We start from the raw sequence: 24,612 nt of genomic DNA on the forward strand, positions 1-24,612 counted from the left end.
TTAAATACTAAATAATTTTGCAGAAACAATCCTTAAAGAGAGATGGAATATGACTAAAACATAATGACGGCATACCTCATCCTGTGTCAGAAAGCTTTCCTTCTGCAAAGGTGTTAAATACCTCTCAATAAGGCAATTCAGATCCTAAGAAATAAAGAACAATAAGCATGGCTCATTTTCAGTATTAGGTAGCATAATTGCATAGGGAAGTATGTGGAATTTCATTGGCATACATAACTTCATGATTTCACAGCTATAATTACAATTAGCTAAAACTAGTGGCTATTTTTAGTGCACAAAGTCCTGGATGTTCAAAGTTTCATGTTCAACAATGGTTTTTGTTGTATATCAAATGCAGCAATAAAATGAGCATCCTTGTTCAGTTTTTCCTCTACATATTATAGAGGAAGGGAGAGAATGGACAGTATTCTGTTGTCAGGTAGTTTTAAATTTATTCTACTTGACAGAAAAGCTAAACATTTATGGAGCTTTGTCTTGGAAAACCAAATCCTCTCATTGAAAATTAAACAATGCAACCTAGTATATCAAGAAAGCAGCAGCAAAACATATCCAAAATCCATCTCTTATGAAATATCCTTTGTACTTTGCAAGTAAAGCAAGAGATGTTACTTGCACCAAATTGTCAATAACAGACATATGGAGATATGGAGACAGTGGGCTGTAATTTAAAAACTTTTATACTAATTGTTCCACCCAGTTTTCCCTGATCTTCACTTTTCATTCTATGAATCTGTCCTGCAGAACCAGAACCTGTCCTTACTCGTGTCATTAGTATCATTGTGGATCTTCCCCAACTCTGCTAAGGGTCCAGTCCATTTGCTCAATATCTCCAAACTGGGAACCAGACTGACAAAAAAACACTGCTCTTATATTTATTTGAGTGCCTCCAATACCAATAACTCCCTTGCTAGAAAACACAGGCACCACAGACCCGTTTAGTTTCCATATTTGTCTCCGAGCTGCTGAAATCAAGAACAACTTCCTCAGTCCATCCTCAAGTTCACTTACACTGGAGTCAAAATGTCCAAGTAACAATCAAAATTCACAGGTGTATTCCCCTTCAACGCCTGCATTTAGAAGCCATGCATAGTGTTAACTATCACTAAAATAATTGTTCATTTTAAATACTGATCAGTCACTACAGTTGCGTATTATATCTAACACATTTAAAAGGGAGATAAAATGGGTTCTTTACTGTAAAAATGAAACCCGGTATAAACTATATCCCTTTACATGGGGAAGTGAACTAAACACACAATTATGTACTTTATTTACTTTGTACAAGTGCTTGCATAAAGTTCACCACAGTATACAAGTAAAAGTGGTCTAAAAGTGAAAAATATTTCAAGCTTTGAAATTACCAGATCAGGAGCGATGTTAGAGATCATACTGTGCAGAGGCTAAACAATCAGCAGCCGGACAACACTCACAAGAGGACCTCTGCGTGTGCAAGCTATGCTTGCCTTTTAAGTAATATTTAAGCAGCACATTGTTTGTTCTATGCTAGCTGTAAATGTACACAAAGTCCCAGTCAGCTGTGCATTACCTGCAGATTTAACAGCTTCACAAACATTAGCAGAGTCCAGAACATACAGTTAGGAAGAGCAGCAAACATTGTACTGACCTCCAAGGTACTTCATTACTTCAGAGCACATTAAGGTTTCTTCCACAAATAATACATTTTTTGCACATTAGCCAGGTTCTAATCCACAATCAGACAACACCTTGAGAGTTCATATATCCTGTGAAACTTCAAATAAACTTTGCCTGGATACTTAAATACATGTCTATCATATCTGTATGCTTTATGTCTAACAATACAGTTGGGGAAAGATTTTCCTCTATCGGGCTGGACTGCCTATATCTTATTAGGGATATTATCAGGTAGAAAATGAGGTCCATCCAATATAATACTGACTTTGACATAGGTCCTCTCGGTTTCCACCAGCTCACAGATGACTTTCCGCAATTTGTCAGCATCGGAGAGCTGTCGCAGGGTGGCAGGTGGAGGGGCTGAGGAGTCTGGGCTCTGCGGAGAGGATTCTGAAGGATTCATATCATGAAGACTGCGGCAGAAAGCTGCCACCTGCTCAGTACTCTGGAAAAATTAAATGACAAAAAACAGAACATTAAAAACTTACCACGACTTCTACAAACTACAAAAAAGCCCAATGTTGAATTGCAGATTAATTAGCAGAGAATTCCGTCACTGTTTACATAACTGTCATACAAAAATTCCTAAAAAAACTGCGTTGTCACCTTCTTCGTTTAATTGGGATGCATAAGTCCTTGTTTAATGAAGATGAGAGCGAGAGAAGCAAAAAACTCATTTACACTCTTTTGTTCTATTTTCAGCCTCTGTCGCAACCAGCTCCCTCTCTTTTTTCTGTGGTGGCGTATTGATCCTGCTGCTTCACTCGTCCCAAATCAAAAGAACATATGAATATCCATCTATGGACAGTGTTACCTTGGTAACGAGCACTGTATTCTGCGGTGGCTGGTTTTATTCTTTTGAAGGTTATTTAGTACTGAACTTGACGATAACAGGGAACTACAGGCATAAAAAGTGCTGTGCAGCAGGATATACAAGTACACCGCTGATAGAACAGCAGCTTCCTGATGTTTCAAGATCCCATGTCTGCACTGGGCGGGAGCCTCTACAAGGTTTTATCGCCTAGAGCATTTTCTGACAACCAAGTGAACTTCAAGGGAAAATAGGAATTAAACTAATACTGGACTTTTCCCCCTGCCACCAACAGCTTGAAAAATCCATGAAGTGTTTTATTTTTAGCACCACAAACTCAGCTCAAACCACATTTCCCTCCATTACATGGTGTGACATACTATCATTTTTTTTAGGCCAGCAGAGAAATAATTCAATTGTAAATGTGCCCTCAGCTTCCCTCATAGAGCCTCAAGTCTGAAGCTAATTTGACTAGTTAATCTGAAGTTAAAGATCATACTGAAAGTTCTGATGAAAAACAAATCTGGAAAACTAAAAACAAAAGTGGCGTTTTAAAAGCCAAGCATTGAATAACTTTCATATCCTCAACTGTAGGTCATCCTTTGTACAATGTAACTCCTCACTGAAAAGCATCTCCATTTTGATTTTTTACAATAAAAAGCTACACCCTCACTCCTAATGAACAGATAGGCCTTAAATAGTTAAAGTTAACATTACAGCTTTCATCCCGATTCTCTCAGAAGTCCTTCACAGACACTAAAGGGGGTGAGCGTTTTTGTCTAAAGAGCAGCTGGAGAGATCATATAAAGTAAAACATCAATGCACAACATCCTCCACAAAGATAAAAATAGAACACAATACAAGTCTGAGTGTTTTTCTCCTTCCTGTTGAGGAACTGGAATGGATTGTACACCCAACCTACTGCTTCCATGGACAAATCTGATGGAAAAAACATATGGTTTGCGCAAGATGCAATTAAAACATACACTAAGCATGAAAATGTTTTAAAAACTGGATCAACACGTGAAAAATATCCAAGACCGCAACTTCATTGACAGAGGACTTTCATAATTATATATCCTTGTTAGGTCAAAACAAAATACCTCAATCAAGACTTCAACTGAAATCAACCTCTCATGACCACAATTGGTGCATAAAATTGAGTTTAACGTGCTTGCATCACCTTCCCTAAGGTATTACACATTTTGTATACACATTTGAAGAGGAAATTAAATTTCTTAAAGAGATTAAGCTTGTAACATGTTTAAAAAATTGAATGAGTACAAGCCTCTGTTCCCTAGTGCTTTCAAAAACAGTTTAGAAAAAAAACAGGAGACCCACTTGATCTCTGGAACTGGCTCACTCATCTTTATTGATGATACTAATGATGGTGGCAGAAGATCAAATTTTGAAGTCTGCAGAAACATTCTGTCTGCCTGTATAAATGAAAAAACTTCCCTTCATACTGGGTGGCCCTTTACCAAGTAGCATGACAATGGCCCAGAACATGCAACCAATGCAACAAAGGCATTCATCAGGAGAAAAAAAAAGTGGAAAATCCTAGAATGGTCAAGTGCCTCCCCAGATTAATAATCCATCTGTGCAGGAATTTCATATGCTGAAGAACCAATTGAAGTCCAAAAATCTCAAGAATAGGAAAGAACTCCAAGTGGCTACAGCAAAACTTCACCAAACATTATTCTAAGTATGTGGCAAGTTGAATTGGATCTAATACACAAGCAATTACCCAATAATAAAACTTGTTATACTGTTATAATGTTGTTCTTATTCATCTCTATCACAAAAACAAATTGCTTTACTATAAAGGAAAACAATTAACTTTTGCTGTCCCAGTACACTTTGAGGCTCCTGCATATACAGTATATAAACCAGTTTCAATAGGTGCATGGCTTTCAGTTTTGTCCAGTGAGTTGAAAAAAATCCTTCACTACAAGATCTCCTGGAACGCACAGCAGACATGTAAGAAGTCTATTATATGTGAAATCAACAAATTCTTTTGTGCTCCCCTACCACATGTACGTTTAATAAATTGCAGACTAGTAATGAGCTCAGGCCACCCCTGGTTTCAATTATGCAAGTTTTTTAAATCATTTTCACCCAGCTGTGTGAGAGTTGCTGGTTCACATTTGCAATCTGGTCTGGGCTCTTATTGGGTGAGCCACTGGGAGTCTGAAGGTCATGGTTTTACAGCAGTACTGTCCTCAAGGCTAAGAAGCAAATTGGAAGTCTATGACATTTGCCAGTTGAGAGAAACTACATTTCCAAATGGCACTCTTTGTACACTTACCGTTTATTAAACTTCATCAGCTGCACAATGTTAAACTGCAAAGGCAAACACTTAAAAAAATCATTGTCAAAATTGCCAATCAATGAGAGACTGATGCTTTGCTTCCTCCACAGGAAGGAACTAAAGGGATTAAATAAAAGCAAGAATGCAAGACCTTCACTGTAATAAATAAGGAGAATAGCCTATTCCATCTGAAATGCATAGATAAGAGTAAAACTCATTCAAGAGCGGCAAACTAATAGGTTCCCAAAGTAGAGTGGCTTGAGGCTTGAAATCTGCCTCCAAAGTCACATCAGAATTTAAGAGGCAAAATGGTGACAGACAATTCGGAAAGTAGGATGGCAAATCTGTATTGCAGCTCTTCATTTGATTAAGAATTCTACAAACCTTTTTAGACAGTTAAGTTGTTATGGCAATTTAATCATAATAAAACGTACCATAAGTATTCATTCTTGAGGGTACTTGACAATCATATTTTTTGATGATTTTAAATGATTGGACCAAATACTTCTTTTAGATTGTGGGGAAAAAAAACTATAACCGCTCAAGTTCCTGACACAGGCCCAGTGGTCTGACCGGCTCCATTATGGTTATTCCACATATTCAGGTAAGGATGCCGACTTCCTAGGTTTGCACTTGTGAACTCATTTAACAACGGCCTGTGATGGTATCCAAGGGTTTCACATCGTGAAAATAAAAGAGCTGTAAACAATCAAGGTGCTACAGTTTAAAAAGAGTCTTGTGGATAAGCCTTAAACTGGACAGAATTCCATTCGATGTTTGGACACTTCAGTTGTACATTTTCAAACTCCCCTTACCTGCAACCAGCAGAAATAAAAGTGATTATTCTTAGTTTGTAAGAAGAAGACTTATTTAATTGCAGTGGTTAGCATTGCTGCCTCATAGCTCTGGGGCCCTGGGTTCAATTCCACATGTAGGACGCGTGTCAGTGTGGAGTTCGAACGTTCGCACAGGTTTTCTTCAGGGACTCAGGTTTCCTCCCACAATCCCAAGACATACTGGTAAGTTAAATGGCCTCTTGGACAACTGACCCTAGTGTGAGTGTGTGTATGTGTCTTCCCTGAGATGGACTGGTGTCCCATCCAGGGTGTATCCTGCCTTATGCCCAGTACTTGCCAGGACAGGCCCCAGCTCCACCATGAAAATGGATTGATGGCGTACTATGGTACAAGCATTAAGAATATAAGGATATTTATAAGGATATAAAAATGATTGAGGTAAAATACAGATTAATTATGACTGTTTAAAGGGAGAGCAATATAAAGAACAATTAAGATATGCAATATAGTTAAAAGTAGATAATTGTTATTAAGGGAAGTTAACACACTGAAGTTACACAATGCTACAGTAAAAGTTAATTTAGAATATTGCTTTCACTTTTAGTTACTGTACCACCTTAAAAAACACTGCTGGTACTTTGGGCTCAAACACATGTCCTACTCTGACAGAGAGGACAACAAAGGTACCCAGTTCAAGTAATTACAACTCTAAAAAGCACTAGCAAAGAAAGGCCAGCTTGCTTCAGAATCAACAGTGAAACACAAACCACAAATGAATGTAAAAGCGAGAACAAGAGACTTTTCCCCTCCACTAAGGTTTTGTGGGAGTCTGGACCAAACTACCCAGCCACATCATCAAGGCTGGATGAGATAATCTGATCCATTAGCTACTCATGATCTAGATGGGCTGAATGACCTCCTCTAGTTGGTAACCTTATGTTTAAAAGGACAATACAATCTGTGACAAACTAAAGTACATGCGTAGCACAGCCTTGAAAAATCATGAGAAGAAAAAATACCAAGTAAATTCACCATCAGAAATTTAAGTCTGATGGGAAAGAAATACATCTCTAAAACGGCAAACTTTGATGTCTGGTAACAGGCAGATAGGATAAGGACAAAGGAAGAAATGCACATTTTGCACTGAAATGCACACTCCTGTTTCTCTTGTAAATCAGACAGGTTGAAAAGTTACTCCCAAATCAGAAAGCATTCTACATTCAGTGGGAATGCAGTAGTATGATTTTTTTTCCCATTTGTCCCTCACAAAAGAAAACACCATTTTCCTCCTCCTCAAGTAAAGGTATCATTTTGGATAATAAAAAAGCTTATTTTGCCAGTGTGATGTGAAGCAAAATAAAACACATTTAAATATATAGGTGATATCCCTTCATTTGACTGAATAGATTACTAGACTTTTGCAAAATCAATATTTTTTGGAATATTCTGCATCACAAAAGTCTGCTAAATCTATTTTAAGTTATTTAGTTAAGTTATTTTACAAATTTATCATAGTTTTTGGAATTATGACTTACAGCCTTATTTTTGCCATTTAAAAGCTATCATGTTTGAATGTAGCACATCAGACCGTGGGTGTTCATGTTAAAATACATTCATATCAAAGACAAGAACGCTGAATTACTCCGATTTGTATTCCATAGAATAAAAATTCAAAGTAACACTTTCATAAGCAAGATTTTTAAGACCTGAGGAGTTATTTACTGAAGTGTGTTTGACATTTATTAAAAGCATGATATAGATATAAGCTAATTCCTGTTCTGAAAGGTTTCTAAAGACAACCTGGAAATGACTGAAGAATCACAGCTTTTTTATGATGAAGTAATTGCATTCTTTACCCTGGTTACATAACATTTGGACCCTGTCCAACTGAAATCCTGTCTGAATTTCTCCAGGCCTCTATCTGACGGCATCTTTTTTCAATACCTGACACTTATGGGTGAGAAAGATGAAAAGAACAGAATAAAGGTGGAGATATACACATGAGAACAGCAGCCTAAGACAACAGCTGAAGCTCAACACAACACATTCGTCTCTGTCACAAGGCTAAACTGACACCTTAAGAACTTCATTGCAAATGTACAACTGGTTGCCTACAGTGTGAAGAACAACTTGTAAGTGCTAAAACTGCGTCTCTGAATGCACTGCGGCAATACCAGTGCAATACCAATTTCAGCTGGCATCCACTGACACATCCAGGGCAATTTAGATTAAGTGCATCAATTAGACTGCCTTAAAGCTGAAGAGAAGAAATAAAAAAAGCTCACCAGGTGAAGCATATCATAAATGGATTCAGAGGAACGCTTCCCATTCTGAGAGCCCACTCTCTGTTTGCTTTTCCTGAGAACAGACATGATCAAAGACTGGAGCACAGCAGCAACGGATTAACAGTCCTGATCAACATCAGCACAAATCACGGCTGCTCTCTACCGCATTTCATCACACACGCCAGCCTGTGGAGACGGGCATTTCTTTGCCCACCGTTCAAGTTCTCTATCAGCCGTCGAAGTGTGTGAGCAGGCAAGTTTTCGGTCTGCCTCTCTCTTTCGCTCCTTGGAAATCCGGTTCGAGAGGCAAATGCTACGCTGCTGGCAAACTCCAGCTCTGTAAACAAGGAATAATCATGTCCACAAGACAGCAAGGAACATGAAAGGAACAGGAGGGGGGGGGAGGTGGGAGGGGAGGCAGCTAAAGCTGGCAATGTCACTCGCCCCTCTCAAGAGCTGTGCTTCAGACGATTGGCTGGGCACAAACTACAGCAGAATATAAATATGTGGGAGGCAGAGACTGCAGTCCTGAAAGTCCTGAACAGAAAAGGGGAAAGCTTTCACAGTACTCATTTTAAATGTCAATGGCTAAAGGCACTAGAGAAGTGTAATCCTTCTACCACAGAAAAGTCTAAATAATCTTATTATGAACTTGTGCAAATCTACGTAAACACTGTGCAAATAGTGACCTAGCATGGCAAAAAGGGCAAGGCACAGGATTGTGTGCAGAAATGAGTTTCTATATGTGAGACCCTGTGATGTCTAGAGTGATTGAAAGGCAATGGATGACTCGCCTCCCTTTTCAGGAATCTATGCAGGAAACAGTCAGAAAGTCTAAACAGGAACTTGCAGAGCATGCTGAGAGAATTGTGGTTTAAGGGAAAAATTGCTATTTTAGCAAAGAGAGGGAGGGAGGCTCTCCTGGTAATATGTATATACCGTACAAATGTAAACTGTAAACCACATTAGTCTCCTTGCAAAATAGCATGGAATAGAATTCCATTTTGTTATTTTTTCTGAAGAATATTCCAAATATAAACAGAAGCACCTCAAGACTACCTTGAATTACACCCCATTTACAGCCTAAGAGAATAATTCAGAGTATACTCTCCTCTGCTTTTTTTAACACGTAGTCACCTGTGATGAATAAACTCACACCTCCACTACCTCACTTGTAGAACTGAACAAACTACTGCCTTCAAATTAACTACAGCCTTCAGTAACATACACAAAGCAAGCAAAAGGTCCAAAATATTTCTGAGCATTTCACAAGAGTTTTAAAAGAACAAGCATCATTCACTGTCACAAACTTCAAACATAGACAAGCATTTGCTTCTGTACAAATATGATATTTACATAATGGATTAAAGATTAATTCATTTTTGCACAAACTATGAAATTTGGCTAAAACTATAGAACTGTAATTTTACACATTTACCGCAAGATGCGAGACTGCAAAACACAAAGGCTAACAAATGAAACAAACCACATACCAAAAAAATTTGAAAACATCCAGGTAAACTGAGTAAAACAATTCAAAGAAAGAGGTGGGGAACATGCCTGCAAATAAACTCTGAATCTTTTAAAGATAAATCAGAAAGGAAAACTGTACCTTCTCCAAGAATCCAAAAGATAGTGAGTCTCTTTAGAGCCGAACAAAATGCTTTATGAGGGTGGAGAGAGCAAGTTAAAACTTGCAGCATATCATCCAAAGTAAAAAATTCCTTGGGATACATTTCACACATGAAGTCATTAAATTCTAAATTATTTTAAACTAAGAAAAATTTACTCTTCAAGGCTAAAATATTTTATGCTGATAAAATTTATTTTTTCTTATAAATACCCTTATCCTTTAGACACTTGTGTAAAAAAAAAACACATACAATTACTGATGGTTGTGGAACCTTAAAAGCTCTCTTTAAGAGATTGCCAGCAAGGTTAATACTTTGACATTGAGAATGAACATTCAAGAGCCTGGCTTTGACATATTATGTTGCATTTCTACATTAAGAACAAAATGCAAAGCTACCAAATAAAATGAAAAAGATACACAACAATGTTATAAATTCGACTTACCTATTTGAGTGCCTTTTTGAGAATGCAATGCTAAAACACAAATGTTAATGTTGGTACGCTAACAAGATTCCAGTTTACAGCTTATCACAGGAAAGGACTTGAACACTTCTATCTCATGGGTGACAGGAAAAGTGAATGCTTCCTTCTCCGACGAACAAAATGCAGACATGGGCTTATTTAAACAATTTTCTTGTTCCAGGAGTTTTAAAGTTTGCTCTACAAGAATAATAACCTAACCTCACAAACCATCCAAACTATTAATTGCAATCTACACTAATTTCTATAAAGTATACATTCTCCATATTACATTAAGCCCCACAAACAAATGAGTTAAGGGAAGACTACTTAAATTTCTATTTAATGTCATCTGCTGTGACTTTTGTACATATACAAGTACAAAATGTATGTAATTAAACCTTTTCCCAGTTATCAAGTTTTGACTAGATGTGCAGACTGATTTCTTCTCAAAACCCAGGTGAGGAAATGACCATTTCTGCTGGTAAATTACTTATCTGTTTAAAGGCCACTTAATAGGAAACAAAGCAGGTTTAGACAATTATCTTTAACAGTTTTGTTTAGGGAACAGGCTGAAATGGTGAGACTGTGCTTTAAAATGTTTTGTAGATAAATGACTTGAAGATCATATTTGGTTTTTAGGAACATTTTTGTACAACACTCCTGTTGTGTTTTTCTAAGTAGTTCACAATTTTTTAAGAGAACAAAAAATTGTCACAGCACAGCCCATTAGGAGTCTTATAGTGCATCATCCCACCTACTTCTTTTAATTGGCCTGTTGTTGGTTCAGTATGTCCCTGAAATAAGCTGTTCCAGCTGGATCTTCTGCTTGGTTGCACTGTGGCACTTCTAGCAATTAACAAAAGTAGAGATACCAGAGTAGCTTCCTCTGTCTGCTCTAACACCCTGCAAACCCAGACAAACTTCGACTGGAATTTTCCAAAGTCTGCTGCAGTTTCTATTTGATGGGCTCTTCGGCATGGCAATTAAACTCAACATTAGCAACAAAATAGAGGAAGATTAGTAACAAGATAACTGCCGTCTCAACTGCCAAACGTTCAATTATGCAGCCCTTAGCACAACTAAAGAACAGAAAGAAATGCTGACATCTTCAACACATGTAGAATACAAAATCAGCAGGTGCATTGTTTCATTTCTAGCTTTGCTACAGTCAAGAACTACAATATCGCAAAAGTAAGATAGTTGAAATATACAAGGTATGCTTTGGTATAGAGTACCAGAATTCTGATCTGACATGACAAATCCTTCATCGAGAAAATCTCTTTCAATCAGGAGAGTCCAATCTGCTGGTCCTGGAAGGACAGTGTCTCCAGGTTTTCTAGATCTCTATAAAGCAGCAGCACCTGAGGAGCTGTTAAGCTGGTCCAGCTAGTAATAAGCTGATTTTAATCATTAGGGGCTGAGCTGCAATCCAAACCTGCAGACACACTGGACCAGGATTGGATATCTCTGTTTCATATAATCAAGACTGAGAAAATGGCTCAATTAATTCAGTTTAACCAAGCACAGTCACTGACAGCACAGCTGGAAGAAAAACCTGCAGATCCCCGATTTAGAACAAAATAACAATATTGATATATTGAATATTAATAATAATATCTGAATAATATTATGCCCTGAAGGACCAGAGCATTTATTGAACTAATTACATGCTTAATTGATTAATAACTCAAATCCCCTCCTTACTACAAAAGACACAGGACAGATGCTCTCCGAACTGAAAAACAACAATTCTGGCTTGGTTTTTCCAAGCTATTTAATGTTCCCTGAATCAAATCTGATTGACTGAGATGTTGTTTTTCCCCAAAATTTTGCCTACCCTCAGTTCCCCTGCCCCAATTATTTCCCGTTCATCTCTTTCTCTTTTACTGCATTTTCATGTCAAAATTTTCGCATTTCTGCTCTCGGGATGTAATTATCCATGACTTTATGAGAGCCACTTCGGTTGTCAGCAGTATTTTTTGTGAAGTTGGTGAAGTGCTTAAGAAAGGCCAGAGCTATTTCACAGACCAAATAGCTCATCATATTCAGTGTACACTGTGACACTCACAGGTGAAGAGGAAAAAAGGTAGGCACTTCACTATCTTTTTTTAAATATTCTGTAGTTACTAGACTTTTAAAACGAAGAGAATAAAAAGACTAAATAAGGCTAAAATGCACATTTTTAGACTGATGTATTTCAGAAATGCAGGCTTTGAACTGATTTAGAATAAAAATTAGTTTTCTGCATTCTTCTGAGTGGCATTCTAAGCAGATCATAAACAGCTGGAGCTGTCCCAAGCTTTGTAGGTCTCTAATCAGATACCTTAGATGGATTATGGGTTAAACCACACATCATTGATGGTTTAAGACCCTAGCTGTGCTGGGCTGGCAATATTTTTTAGAAGCCCATGCTGGCCCCAACAGGAAAAAAATGCTCAGGATTAATATACCTCACATAATCAAATCCCAACTTCCAGTTATCTGGTGAATCCAGAAGGATTTTACTCCATTCTTCTGAAAGCAACTATTTTCTGATTGGGTGAATGGGGATATGACAAGAGAAAAATACAACAAAATGCATTAATCATCAATCTTTAATCCTTCTCCCATAGTGTAGGGTAGCCAAGTGAGGATACTGTCTGAAAAAAAAATGGGAGAAAGGGCAACTTGTTTTGTTTTGAACAGAAATGTAGAAATGTCAAAAGAAGTCAATTACTAAAAAACAGAGATTTGTTAATACTACCTAATCCAAAAACTGGGTGATGTCTCCTGGCAGGAGGATAGACTGGGTAACTAATTCTGAGGGTTTATTGTTGCTATTGTACAGATTAATACTGCAACCAATTTAATTATATAAACCTGCTGGGTTGAGATGCTTTAGGACAAAGGTTGAAGACCCCCGATCTAGCGCAATGAAAACATTAAAATTATTTTAAGCAAGATAAACCTGGGAAATGCTTTCAAAGAAGTTACCTCTCAATAAGTCTGCTATTGACGTACTTGACTGTACATAGCCCATTGCTCTCTTTCACAGAGCTCAATCCTTGTGTTAGTACATCATAAAAGATGCTGAGCACTTAAGAGTCTTAGGCCTGTATTTTAATATTTTAGGCATTGTAAAGCCTAAAATCCCTGCACAAAATTATACTGAAGTAATGGGATTTTTTTCAAGATGTATTTCTTTCGTCACAAACAATGGAATGGCAGATACAATCAAGCCAAAGCGGAATCTTAACCAGTGAATAGAACATTTTTCTTCTTCTTCTGTCATTCCAGTTTTAATTCATATTGTAGTCGTGAACTACAGAAAACTAGAGAAGGTCCACTCTACCCACAGTGAATTCTAAAAAAAATACTAAAGGCTCTGCTACATTACAACAATAAAATAAAAGACAACTCATCATCTTACAAAGCCAGTGAAGGTTAATATACCCATAGAATGAACACAATGAAGAGTAATCTCAGAAACTGTTTGTATAGAAAGTACTGAAAGGTTGTATGTTGCAACTGTAATGGCGTGGTCAGATAATTATAAATGATTAATTTGCACAATTATTCTTTTTCAAATGGAGCTCCCACACATACGTATGAGAATGTAAGTTATTTTCAGTAGTTAATGTAAAATAATGCCCGTTTTTGGTAATCTGACAGATTTTTTTTTCTTACATCTTACTATACCATACTATAGAAGAAAACTGTAACCACAAATGGATAATTTCAGTTCTGAGAATTAGTTTTCTTAAAATCTTTTCTTCCTATGCATCTTTATTAATAGGAATTGTGAAAAGGGACAGAAAATTCTAGCTTGTTTCTTGCATCTTCTTAAATTCAGGTGGGTCTAACATACGATATTGACTACAACTTATTTTTAGCTGGAGTTAATCCAATTATAAAAACAGGAACAATAAGTGGCCAAGATCCAGAAACATTATCAACAGAGGTGATTCCCTCTAAACCTTTTAAAATAGTTGTTATCCTCATATATACAGTAAGGCTCTAGCAAGGGCAGTAACAAAACCATGCTGTCCGGGTTCATACTAGAGAAGCAATACTAAATGTGGGTATAGTCTTCAGATCCAGTTATTCTTTCACTGTCTGGTAAGTGAAATTGTTAAACCCAAACATGAAACAAATCCCTTTCTTCTCTTCAAGTTTACAGCCTTCCAAGCCTTTGAAGATTGCATTTTGCTTACCGTCTACAATTTACACTACAATTTTCACAGATTCTGTTTCACAGCTGTCTGTTACTACTAAAATATACCACAGGAGTGTAGTTCTCAGAGTTCATTGAATATTCTGCTGGAGTCCTGGGCCTTACCCAACACTCACACACCTCCTGGTGTTTTAAATTTACAATCAGCAGAGAAAAACTGAAAATCCTCACGCAAATATTAAACATGAGTCAGTTAAAATGCCAATTCTCTGTTGTCGCTCGGAAGGCTGGCTGTGTGATGTGACAGATTTTCACTCTCATCACCATGAAGAGCTAACTCTGTATTTCTTTTTCCCCCAAATGACTTATCTCGACCTTGTGTGCTGTTTTGTAAGGTAATTCTTTAAGAATTTGAACTGGCCTAGCATTTTAATTATGCTATGGCTCAAATTAGCATTCGAATTGACAGCACTGCTGCCTCTTAAATCTTGGGTTTATTGCTGACCTGGGGACCATCTGTGTGGAGTTTGCATGTGCTCTGCATGTTTACATTAATATAATGTTAATGCCAGTCTCCTTCCACCTATCAAAGTCGTGCTGGCTAGGTCAGTTGGCATTTTTAAATTTTCCCTGTGTGTTTGTGTATGTGTCCAAAAAGACAAAGAACTGAAGTCCCATTCGGGACTCTGAGACAGCTTCCAAGTTGCCAAGAGCCTAACCTGGAATAAATGTCCTGTTATGGATGGATTGAAAATTGCATATACTGTACAAAACTATTGTATAGTCTTATTAAGTCACCCCCCATATTTTTGTTAACTCCACCATTTCCCAAATTTACAGTACAGAAATATCAATATATTTTTGAGATATGTGATTAAAAATATTTATAAGAAATAAGTGTGATCAATCACTCTTTGAAGTGTCAAAAAACATTAATTGCACAGGCATCCTTTGGCTTTGCAAAAGATCTATGTCTCAGACTGTTATGTATACAGTTTACCCCACAGTAACTTACAAAAAGCAAAATCGACATCACAACAAAGGCAACAAGGGAAAATTGCACTATCCATCCAATTAATCAGCCAAAGCAATTATTCCCTTTAATAAAAGGCCTCCCACTCTGTTTACAGTGTATGGATGTTACAGCTCATAGTTGTCATACAAAAATGTACATTCAAATAGAGAATATAGTATAGAACATGTACTCTCATTTAAAAAGCAGGCAATACTAAAGGTAATATATGAGTTAATGCTGACCATTTATCAGAAATATGTTTACATGATATTTTTTCTTGCGCAGCCCACGTTGAATAAATTATGGTGAGCGAAAACGAGATTTATCTTGCGGCAGATGGCCTTTTTGAATACAGACCAGAAATGCCAGCTGATTATTGATATTTTTTAGCAGAATGCTGCCAAGGAGAGTGTCAGAGACAAAGACCGAACAGGCTGATGACACTGCAGAAACCGTTTACAGTGAAGAACATCGAATAAATCTGCACATTTTTTTCCTTGTAATACTGTGGTGTGGGAAATTCGACATTATCAAAAACTATGAACTTAAATGTGGCATGTTCTGGGTTTACTTTTAGGAGACTATAGGGAGGAGAAAACTAAGATGCATTCCTTATTTTGTAAGGATTAACATGGGCAACTCAGGTGTCCTCCTTTGTCTGTTTAGAATTTATTATGTCAGTTCAAGTGCATACTATTTTTTAATAAACAGCAAAAGAAAATAAATAAACTGTCACCATGTATTGTAGCTTTATGTAAAAACACAAAAAAGAGAGGGAAATTCAGATGATGCATACTTCCACTTAAACTATTAAGATGAGGACAAAAACACAACACTTGTTCTTGATCAGGTCCATAGATCACATACATCACTGGCAATGAAATGACCATAACACCTCATTTAACTATTTGCCCAGGCTTGGTAATTCTGTCAAAAGCCATCTCCTTACTACAGCACTTTAACATGGATGACAGACAATAAAATGCAAGCAAGCAAATCCAACATGCATATTTCCACATGTGCAAGCAGAAACCATGGGTTCAGGATACTGCATTCTTGCATACTTCAGAATGTCTGATCGTATTCTTCTGATGACTTGCAAAGGTTCTCGCTGCTTTTGGCCCTTGTATCGCCTCTATTTACCAGCTATCAGCTAACCGACCTTTGGCAATTGAATGGCTTGGGCTCAGAGCCCCTTTCTGTTCCCATGTTATATTCAGCCTTGTCACCGAGCTGCCTGGCTCTCTGTTCTACACTCCTTGTGCACACTCCCACATCCTTGGGGGAGGGGGACTTGTGACAATCAGCCGATATAGCCGTTAACTTCTCACATCTGCTGCTGCTTCTCAAGGATCCTCATCAAATGCCTTGAAATTAAAGGTCACTGAAATCAAACGGAGAGAAAAAAACACTCCCTTATGCTTTCAATGCACCACTTTCTGGAGTTCTTTATTTGCACTGTAATACTAAAACTAAAACAGGCAGAAGCTGGCCCCACAATGCCAGTATGCGGGCCTGTACAGATTAAACACTTCATGCAGTTAGTAATATAACTGCAGATGAAGGGTTTGAACACAGCAAGAATGAACACCAACGTATCTTGTCATTAAGGCAACACAGTTGTTATTTTTTAAGACCTATACTTTTAACTCCTTACCTTCAAAAAATTCTACTTCAGAAAATCAGACATCTATACATTCGAATCTATGTTAGTGCAATACATTGCTTCCTTGCCATCTATTTATAGGTCATGATCCCCCTGAGAGATTTTACTCTAGCCTTTTACTCTAGGTTTAATGTATAGATGACCCACCAGAGAAGTCGGAGTCTGGGCAATCAAAAACTCTCTTACTCACTGCTCTGTTTTCAATAAATACACCGTTGGATTAGAAAATGTAACTGTAATGTCCTTAGCATGTTGTTCTCCACTTCCAGCAAACCAATGGTAGTGTGTAGTCAATTATTTAATCATACTCTTTTAAAAAAATAAAACCAATAAAAGAAAACTCTATTAAACAGTCAAATAGCAGAAAGCTTGATAATAATTAAAGCTGACACTCAGTTTGTCGAGGTGTATCACATCCCACGCTCACCCGCTTAAGTTCTACAGTTTCACCAGAGGGCTCCGTTTCATCCTCAAGACTAAGACTGTCTCCTGGGCTCCCCAGGCAGAGAACCGCCCCGTCATCAAGGATGTCTTCTGGAAAAAAGCAAATCAAAATTCCCCAGTAGTTAACATGATGTATGGATAGGAATGAAAAGTAAAAAATGAAAATCACAAGAGCCATGCAATTCACAGTTCATTCACTACTCACAATCAAGAATAAACAGATTCGTACCACTAACAATTAATAAAAACGCGGAATACAGATTGAGACACTGGCTGAATTTATTAGTAGAAACTGTCCTTACGAAAACATGTACAGCTAGGCCTCATTTTGTCCATGCAAAACATGAGATATTATGGTCAGATGATATTTCTTTCTTAAAAATGGTTAAATTCACCTCCTTTTCCTTTTTAGGGTCTGAGCTAGTTTTCTGTACGTGTTCTTCTGTGGTCTTTATCCCCCCATTTTATAACCACTTCATCCAACACAGGGTTTTGGGAAAGCAAAACACTATCCCAGCAAGCAGCAGGTGCAAGGCAGGATAAACTCTTGACACGCATCCACTTACACCAGGGCCAAGTTTCCCAAAAGCCAATCAACCTACCAGTATGTCTTTGGGCAGCAGAGGAAATAAGAGCACCTGCAGGAAACCCACACTAAACAACACCAATGCTAAACACTGTGCCACTGCCCCCATATACATTATATTTTGTATAAATTAAGAAAATAACTTTTTAATAGAAAACAGATAAAAAAAAGTCTTAGAAAAGTCTCTAATATGAACTTGAGCTTTCATTGTATATAAAAATGCTTCATTTTAAAAAAATATTAATTACTGTACAACATTTTCTCTTGGAATTCTCCAGCACAGCTATTCCTACTACTGCTATTGACCATATTATTGTTTATTTGCTTTCCTTTGCATTATAGTAAAGGTTACATATGCACGTAGGCAAATACTGAGACAAACTGGATGATTGCTTAATTGAGCTGCAGTTAGATTCTGTGGTGTTCATCCTGTGTAGCTCCTTCTTTGCAGTAATACAAAATGTTCCTCTGTCAGCTTCATTGTGCACAGGTGAACCTTGTTTCCGCTAACCTTGGCTTTGAGAAAATATGTCTGTGTACTGTTCATCCTCTCCATCTGAGCGTCGCAGAGGCCGTGAGCAGAGCTGGTGCTTTTCCACAGCAGGGACTGTACTGGTGGCCAAGGACAGCGAAGACTGGGAAAAAGCCGCCTTCATGTCTGGCAAGATGAGGCTGCTGGAATCTTTGCCATTCAGCTGCAGAATTTCATCGCCTGATTTTAGACCTGAAGAAAGAATGAAATACCTGGGAAATTACTTTTTTTGCATGGAGCTATGCTTCTACTTTTGTAAAATCAAAGAAAAAAACTGGCCATGTCCATCCATAGTTATGCTTCCTAAAGTTTAAAACCTAATGGATAAACATAACATAAAGTGTGTTCCAAAGCTTAACCCTTAACAGGGGCTTTAAAGAAGCCCAGAACAAAACCTAAAACACAGTTTCCATTTAGTGAAATTGATACAATTAATTACAATTAATACATTTGGAGTCTAGTCATTCAACCAAGCGCTTTGAGAAGCCACCTTTAAAGGTGCTGTATAAAATAAAGTTTATTATTATTATTATTATTATTATTATTATTATTATTGTTGACACAAATTTAAAATACATGGGTGAAAATGTGCTGCTTTTTTCTTGGAAATTCTGCACAGTAAACAGCAATCTGGAGTGAAACAAGTGATGCAAAACAATGAAAACTTATTTAAGACGCTGTCTTCCACTGCTCATGCCCATGAGAAAACTGTGCTCGGGACAACAGGTGAAATGTTTAATCAAAATACCTTTAGCAGATGCTAATCCGCCATCCTTCACATGTGTGATGTATAACCGCTGCACACCCTCCTCCTCCACAACAGAAACAGAGAAACCTAGAAAGAAGTTTTTTGAAGCATATAAAGTATAGAAGTATATTTAAACCAGCTCACAACAGTGAAGTCTAATGACGTGATTGGAGCTTTGTGCCATTAAATACCTAATTCGCACCTTCAAATTGCAAATCTCACCCGCACACTCAAAACCTTTGGATTTCCAGAGCTTCCCTTTCAATTTTATTTCCATCACCAAAGTCATAGACAAAAGCGAGGTAGCGTACATGTGTGGGAAGATCTGTAATTGCCCTCGCATTCACAGCTGCCCAACACTTTTACGACTAAAACGCTCCACTGTAGGACTTGTGCCAAATGAATGTCTAGCAGAGGCCAATTTGAAGGCTTCGTCATGCTTTATAAGAAAGATGTACAGCAGTTAGAAGCTTGAAAGATGTTTTACTTGTCCAAAAGCAGATTAGAAAAAGCAAAGCCTAAAGTTCATTTGGCTCTTATCTCAATGCTTTTTAAAGCACAATTGAATACATAGAAGTTGAATAGAATTATAACTTCTGCAATTTTAGTATTGTAGTGCAGAAGTGAAAAAATATTTATAAATATTTGTGTCCCTTTCTGTATCAGAATGTGTATTAAATTAACGGACATACTTGTTGGGCCTGCTTTTCCCTGCCTTGCCTTTGGAGTCAATACCATGCTTACCATAACCAACAGTGGACGATTCATCACGGTCAAACTGGACCAGGTTTGTAGTTTTGGAACAAATTTCGATTTCCTTGTACAGCTGGAAGGAAAAAGGTTTGTGGATTAATCTCATTATCTGTTAAAACAGTCAGAGGGGACTCTTGATTAATTCATGTGCTTGTCTGTGGTCACAGTAAGAACAATGCTTTGATCTTTCAAACTCTGACATCTGTAATAAATACCAGCTTGGGCCCTCTGCGTCACAATAATGTCACAGAACAGGATTTTGCACTTTACAAGACTGTTAGGAGGTTGATAGTTACTAATGAAGACTTGTGCAGCTCCCATTTTGAGGTGAAGACCGCATTTGCATATTTTATAAAAAATAGTCTAATAATAGACTCACTTACAAATGCAGCCTTCTTTGTCATTGACAGTAAACTGTGACAGGCTCGGCAAGAAAGAGATCCAAAATTTCACCAAATACTTCTCATACTCATAATGCTGCATACTCAATTTATTACTAATGATTAACATTGACCTGTTTTTGGACTAAACATTAAACTCTCTGCTTACATATGGTTTTTCCTGTTTACAACTGTTTTTTGTGCAATATATGCTAGAGACTTGTGCAATATAATTTTATATTTATAATGTGCAATACACCTTTTTGTGTACTGTTCTGTTTTTTTTATATATTCTGTACTGTGAGCAGTACTCTTTTTACTGACTGTATTGTATGTATTGTATTGTTGTATTATTGTATCATTGCTGTGTTGTGTTGACTGTGCTAAGCTGCTGTTGCACTGCAATTTCCCTCACGGGATCAATAAAGTATCTATCTATTAACACGCTAGTTACCACTTTCCTGGATACAAAGCTTCATTTAGAATGGGGATGCACATCCATTAACATGCACTTAGCAGGTAACAACAGAGTACCTCAAATTAAGTGTCATAATCTTGCAAAAACCTATTTACTGCTTTTGCACCATTAATTGGGGTCTCTTTATACATAATCCACACATCCATTGTCAGAAAGCTACTGATCCCTGGTGTGGATCAAAACAGAATACATACCAGGTCAAAGCAACTCTGCAATGAGTCTTAATCTTTACATAAGGAGCCGCAAACCAGCAGCAAGAATAAATAAAATACCTAAGGAGCAAGTAGTCATGGGAGACAACTGCAGAGATTTGATTTTAAAAAACACTCTTAAGACTATTGCTTCTCAAGGTAAGAGACTGTGGAAAATGATCGCTGCTCTATGATATGGCTGCATTTTGTTTCTACATTGACAATTCAAATTCAAATGTATTTTTTCACTGAAATGTGAAAAAGGCATTATGCTATTTTTGCATCAGGCTTTGCCTTAAAAGTGGTGCTTAATAGTATTATGTATTTTTGCAAACCAGCTGTGTTGCTAAGCCACTTTCTGCTCTAACGATGCATTTCAGAATATGTGGGCGACACCATCACAGTGTTTTTGCATTTGCATTTGCAATATTTGCAGCTAGCTAGTTGGTTGAGTGGCTGTAAAAAAATTCCAGTTGGCTGTACACATACCTTTCAGTGACATAAATGACAGGATAACCTAATAAACGAGTTTTAAGCAGTGCTAGTCTAGCCACTTCTACATTAATGGCAATTTTTCAAATAAGGTTCCTTGCATTGCAAAAGCTACTCAGATAAATTCAATTTTATAATCTGTGACTAACTTCTTAAATCTGGACACCTCACAATGCCATCCTTGAACTTCACATCCTTACTACTTGTGTTTTGTGTTCATATTCATCTTGTTGGTTCTGGCCAGGAACACCAGCACAGTCCTACTCCTCAGTGCACTCAAAATGCAACATATCTAACTACTGCCACCTAGTGACTGTCATGGTTAACAGCATGTCATTATAAAAATATCGGTGCTCCAGGTACCGAGGGAAATGGCTTGTTTAGCTTTCTTTCATAATACATCTTCACTACATTTTGGTTTCCTACAGTGATAGGTTTCTAATGCAATTATAAAGGCATTTGTCTGATAATACAGATGACCATCACAAAAAGGAGATTTCCAGGGCACATACAGTATGCGTTATTTGCCTATCACCTCAAAATCAAATCTCAAAAAGTAATAAGTTATAATCTACAGAAGTGGGAAGTGGAAAACAAAGGCTTCTGTTTAATGCTTAATTCATTCTGAACACAATTCAAAAATTACATTTTCTACTAGAGATTGGGCAGACAAGTAAAAAGGCGATATCTTCAATGAGCTACAAATATAGTACTTTGGCTTGTTAGCTAAATTGCAGAGCAGACATTAGAAACCAGATTCTTTCCATGTTTATATATTTAAAAACTTTAATTTGCTTGACAGTGCTGCAGTAGCTAGTGCTTTCACTAGCAAACAGTAGGGGACACAAGTACAAGTACAACGATTTGATCTTTAAAGAGACATTTCTTTCAGGTAGAGAATCTAGTGTACTACGAAAAGATAAAGCTATCAGAACTGACCCACTTACAGCTATAACCCAGGTAGATGCTTGTTTATAGCTTTCATTGCTATGGCACTGAAGTGTCAGGCTATACCACTATAGAGAATTTTACACATAAGTTAGAGGTCCTCTTGGATACTTCTCATATTTTACTCCACAATTCATTCATAGCTTTGCATTGTTGTAATAATGTCACTTAATGCTGTCATTATTAACATATCATTTTCAGGTGACTTAATGAATGATCAAACAGTTGCTAACATTAAGCTCCTTTACATATTGATCTTCATAATGGTTCAATGTCATTTTGTCATATACATGTCCAAGTCTGGGCCTGGTATCACTGGTGCAAAACATTCTAGGTGGGTTTTTTCTCCCTGCCTAATATTTGGAGGAGCATAATACTTATTTTCACTCATTTAATGGCTTATTAATAATATGAGGATTGAGGTACATTTTTATAACAGTTTGGTCTCAGCTGACGTTTTCTAGATGATGCTTTTTTGTGTAAGTACTGTACATTGAATGTAAAGCATTCAAGAAAAACTGAAGAACTGAAAAGTGAAACAGCCACATCCCAAAAGTCTTCACAAGAAGACATTTTGGTTGGAACAATATGAAACTTCAAAAGCTGTCACCAGGTTCTTAAAGAGGTTAATGCATGAATAAAAAATGTGCTTACATAAAAAAGTTTTCAATCTTGAGTGTTTGAATGTAATGTTTTTAATTTTGATCATACCAAAAGTTATATGCACAGTAAAATTAGTTATTTCTCTCCATTAAAAGCGAAGTTTTCCATTTGAATGAAGCAAAATTCTCTTAAAAGTATTAAGATTCACAATGCGTAATGTGTAAATGTGTGACAGGTCAAAACTGTTCAGTTTAAACAGTGAACAACTAATATAAAGGAGTTTAGATTAAAACAACAGTTTTCAAATATCAGTTTCCATCCATAATCAGATTAATTTACCAGTTAATGCATGCTTACCAAATCACTGATGTCTTCCTCCAGTTTGGGATTATAAAATTGCACTTGGTTTTCAATTAAAAACTTCAGCCGTACGTAGTGTTTGGCAGGATCCAGCTGGTGAGCCTCAAATAAAATCAGTGAGAACATTAGATTCCTCACCAATTAGTTCATGGAATCTACATGCATGTCAGAACATTTTAAAATCTTGAAAAGACATAAATAATAAACACATCAAACAGAGCCATACATCATCACTCTAGAAATGATTTAAGTCAGACCATTCACAAACAAGAAAATCAAATATCTAGCAAAGCAGTACCTTCTATTCCAGGTTTAAGACTTCCACAACGCACGCTGAACAAAATGTCTAACAGCTGGCAAAGCAGAAGTGCTAATCAGATTTGTGAAAATTCAACACTCATTGGGAGAGTACAGAGAAACCTGTAATCAAGATGATACTGCTGGATATTTGATTGTTGGTTTTAGAACGATTACTGTACCAGATCTGCCAGGGTCTTAATTCCTGTGGCGATGTGAAATGATGTTGATCAAACAATCAAAAACGAGAATTTAACAAAGCATGATAGAAGAAAAAGAAAGAGAACAAAAAATATGAGATGTCAATAGGGAAAGCAAAATACACATTGAAAATGATCTGGTATGACCGATGCATTATTTTTAAGATGGTAAAGAGAAAGGTAATTTGTGCAGTACATACAATACTGTGTAATAATGTGGATGGTAATGTGGATGGTCACATCAGAGACAGAGGGTGGAAATTGTGAACCCATTGTGGAAGAAAATGGAATGTATTGGCAATGTTTTACTTCACAGGATGAAGTACTATACTATTACTTTCACTTTTCACTTTCAATTCAAAAAAGGAATTGGAAGGAGTAGGAAGGAAATGCCCTCTATATAGGCTAGATACTGTAGTTCCCCCATTTAAAATGCAGCACTGCACATCATACTCATGATTTTTGTTACTACAATAAAAAGTACCTTCTAAAGCTGTTAAAATGGTAAACAGTACCAACTTGACTTACTCAGAGTTACACAAATTAGTCTTTTTTAACCTACAGTCAAATACAAAATGTCTTTTCTGGAATATGTTTTGACTGCAAACTGCTAAATGCTGCCAGATGCTACCATGTCCTAATTAGAAGGTGCCAGTCTGGGCATGATGGTGACCAACAGATTAACCATCATGAGAATGCAGACACCTTCCTTTGTTCTCCATATCCCAACATTAACCAATCAGCCTGAGCGGGAGAGCTCCCTACTGCTACAAAACCTTTGCTTTACTCAAAGG

General features: G+C 37.1%; 1 protein-coding gene across 5 annotated transcripts in view; it reads right to left on the reverse strand.

Annotated features, from left to right (window-relative positions):
• tiam1a (TIAM Rac1 associated GEF 1a) overlaps positions 1-24,612 on the reverse strand; it is a 121,362-nt gene that overhangs the window by 13,235 nt on the left and 83,515 nt on the right. For all 5 annotated transcript variants that reach the window (XM_088920093.1, XM_088920095.1, XM_088920096.1 and 2 more), the window contains 7 exons: positions 23,319-23,423; positions 19,861-19,942; positions 19,117-19,203; positions 18,348-18,560; positions 17,234-17,340; positions 1,940-2,119; positions 76-144 (listed from right to left, as the gene is read on the reverse strand). In XM_088920093.1, coding sequence (XP_088776219.1) covers positions 76-144; positions 1,940-2,119; positions 17,234-17,340; positions 18,348-18,560; positions 19,117-19,203; positions 19,861-19,942; positions 23,319-23,423 — 843 coding nt within the window. The remainder of the gene's footprint in view (positions 1-75; positions 145-1,939; positions 2,120-17,233; positions 17,341-18,347; positions 18,561-19,116; positions 19,204-19,860; positions 19,943-23,318; positions 23,424-24,612) is intronic.

This window comes from Atractosteus spatula, chromosome 7 (assembly GCF_055471065.1).
Source record: "Atractosteus spatula isolate fAtrSpa1 chromosome 7, fAtrSpa1.hap1, whole genome shotgun sequence".
NCBI lineage: Eukaryota > Metazoa > Chordata > Actinopteri > Semionotiformes > Lepisosteidae > Atractosteus > Atractosteus spatula.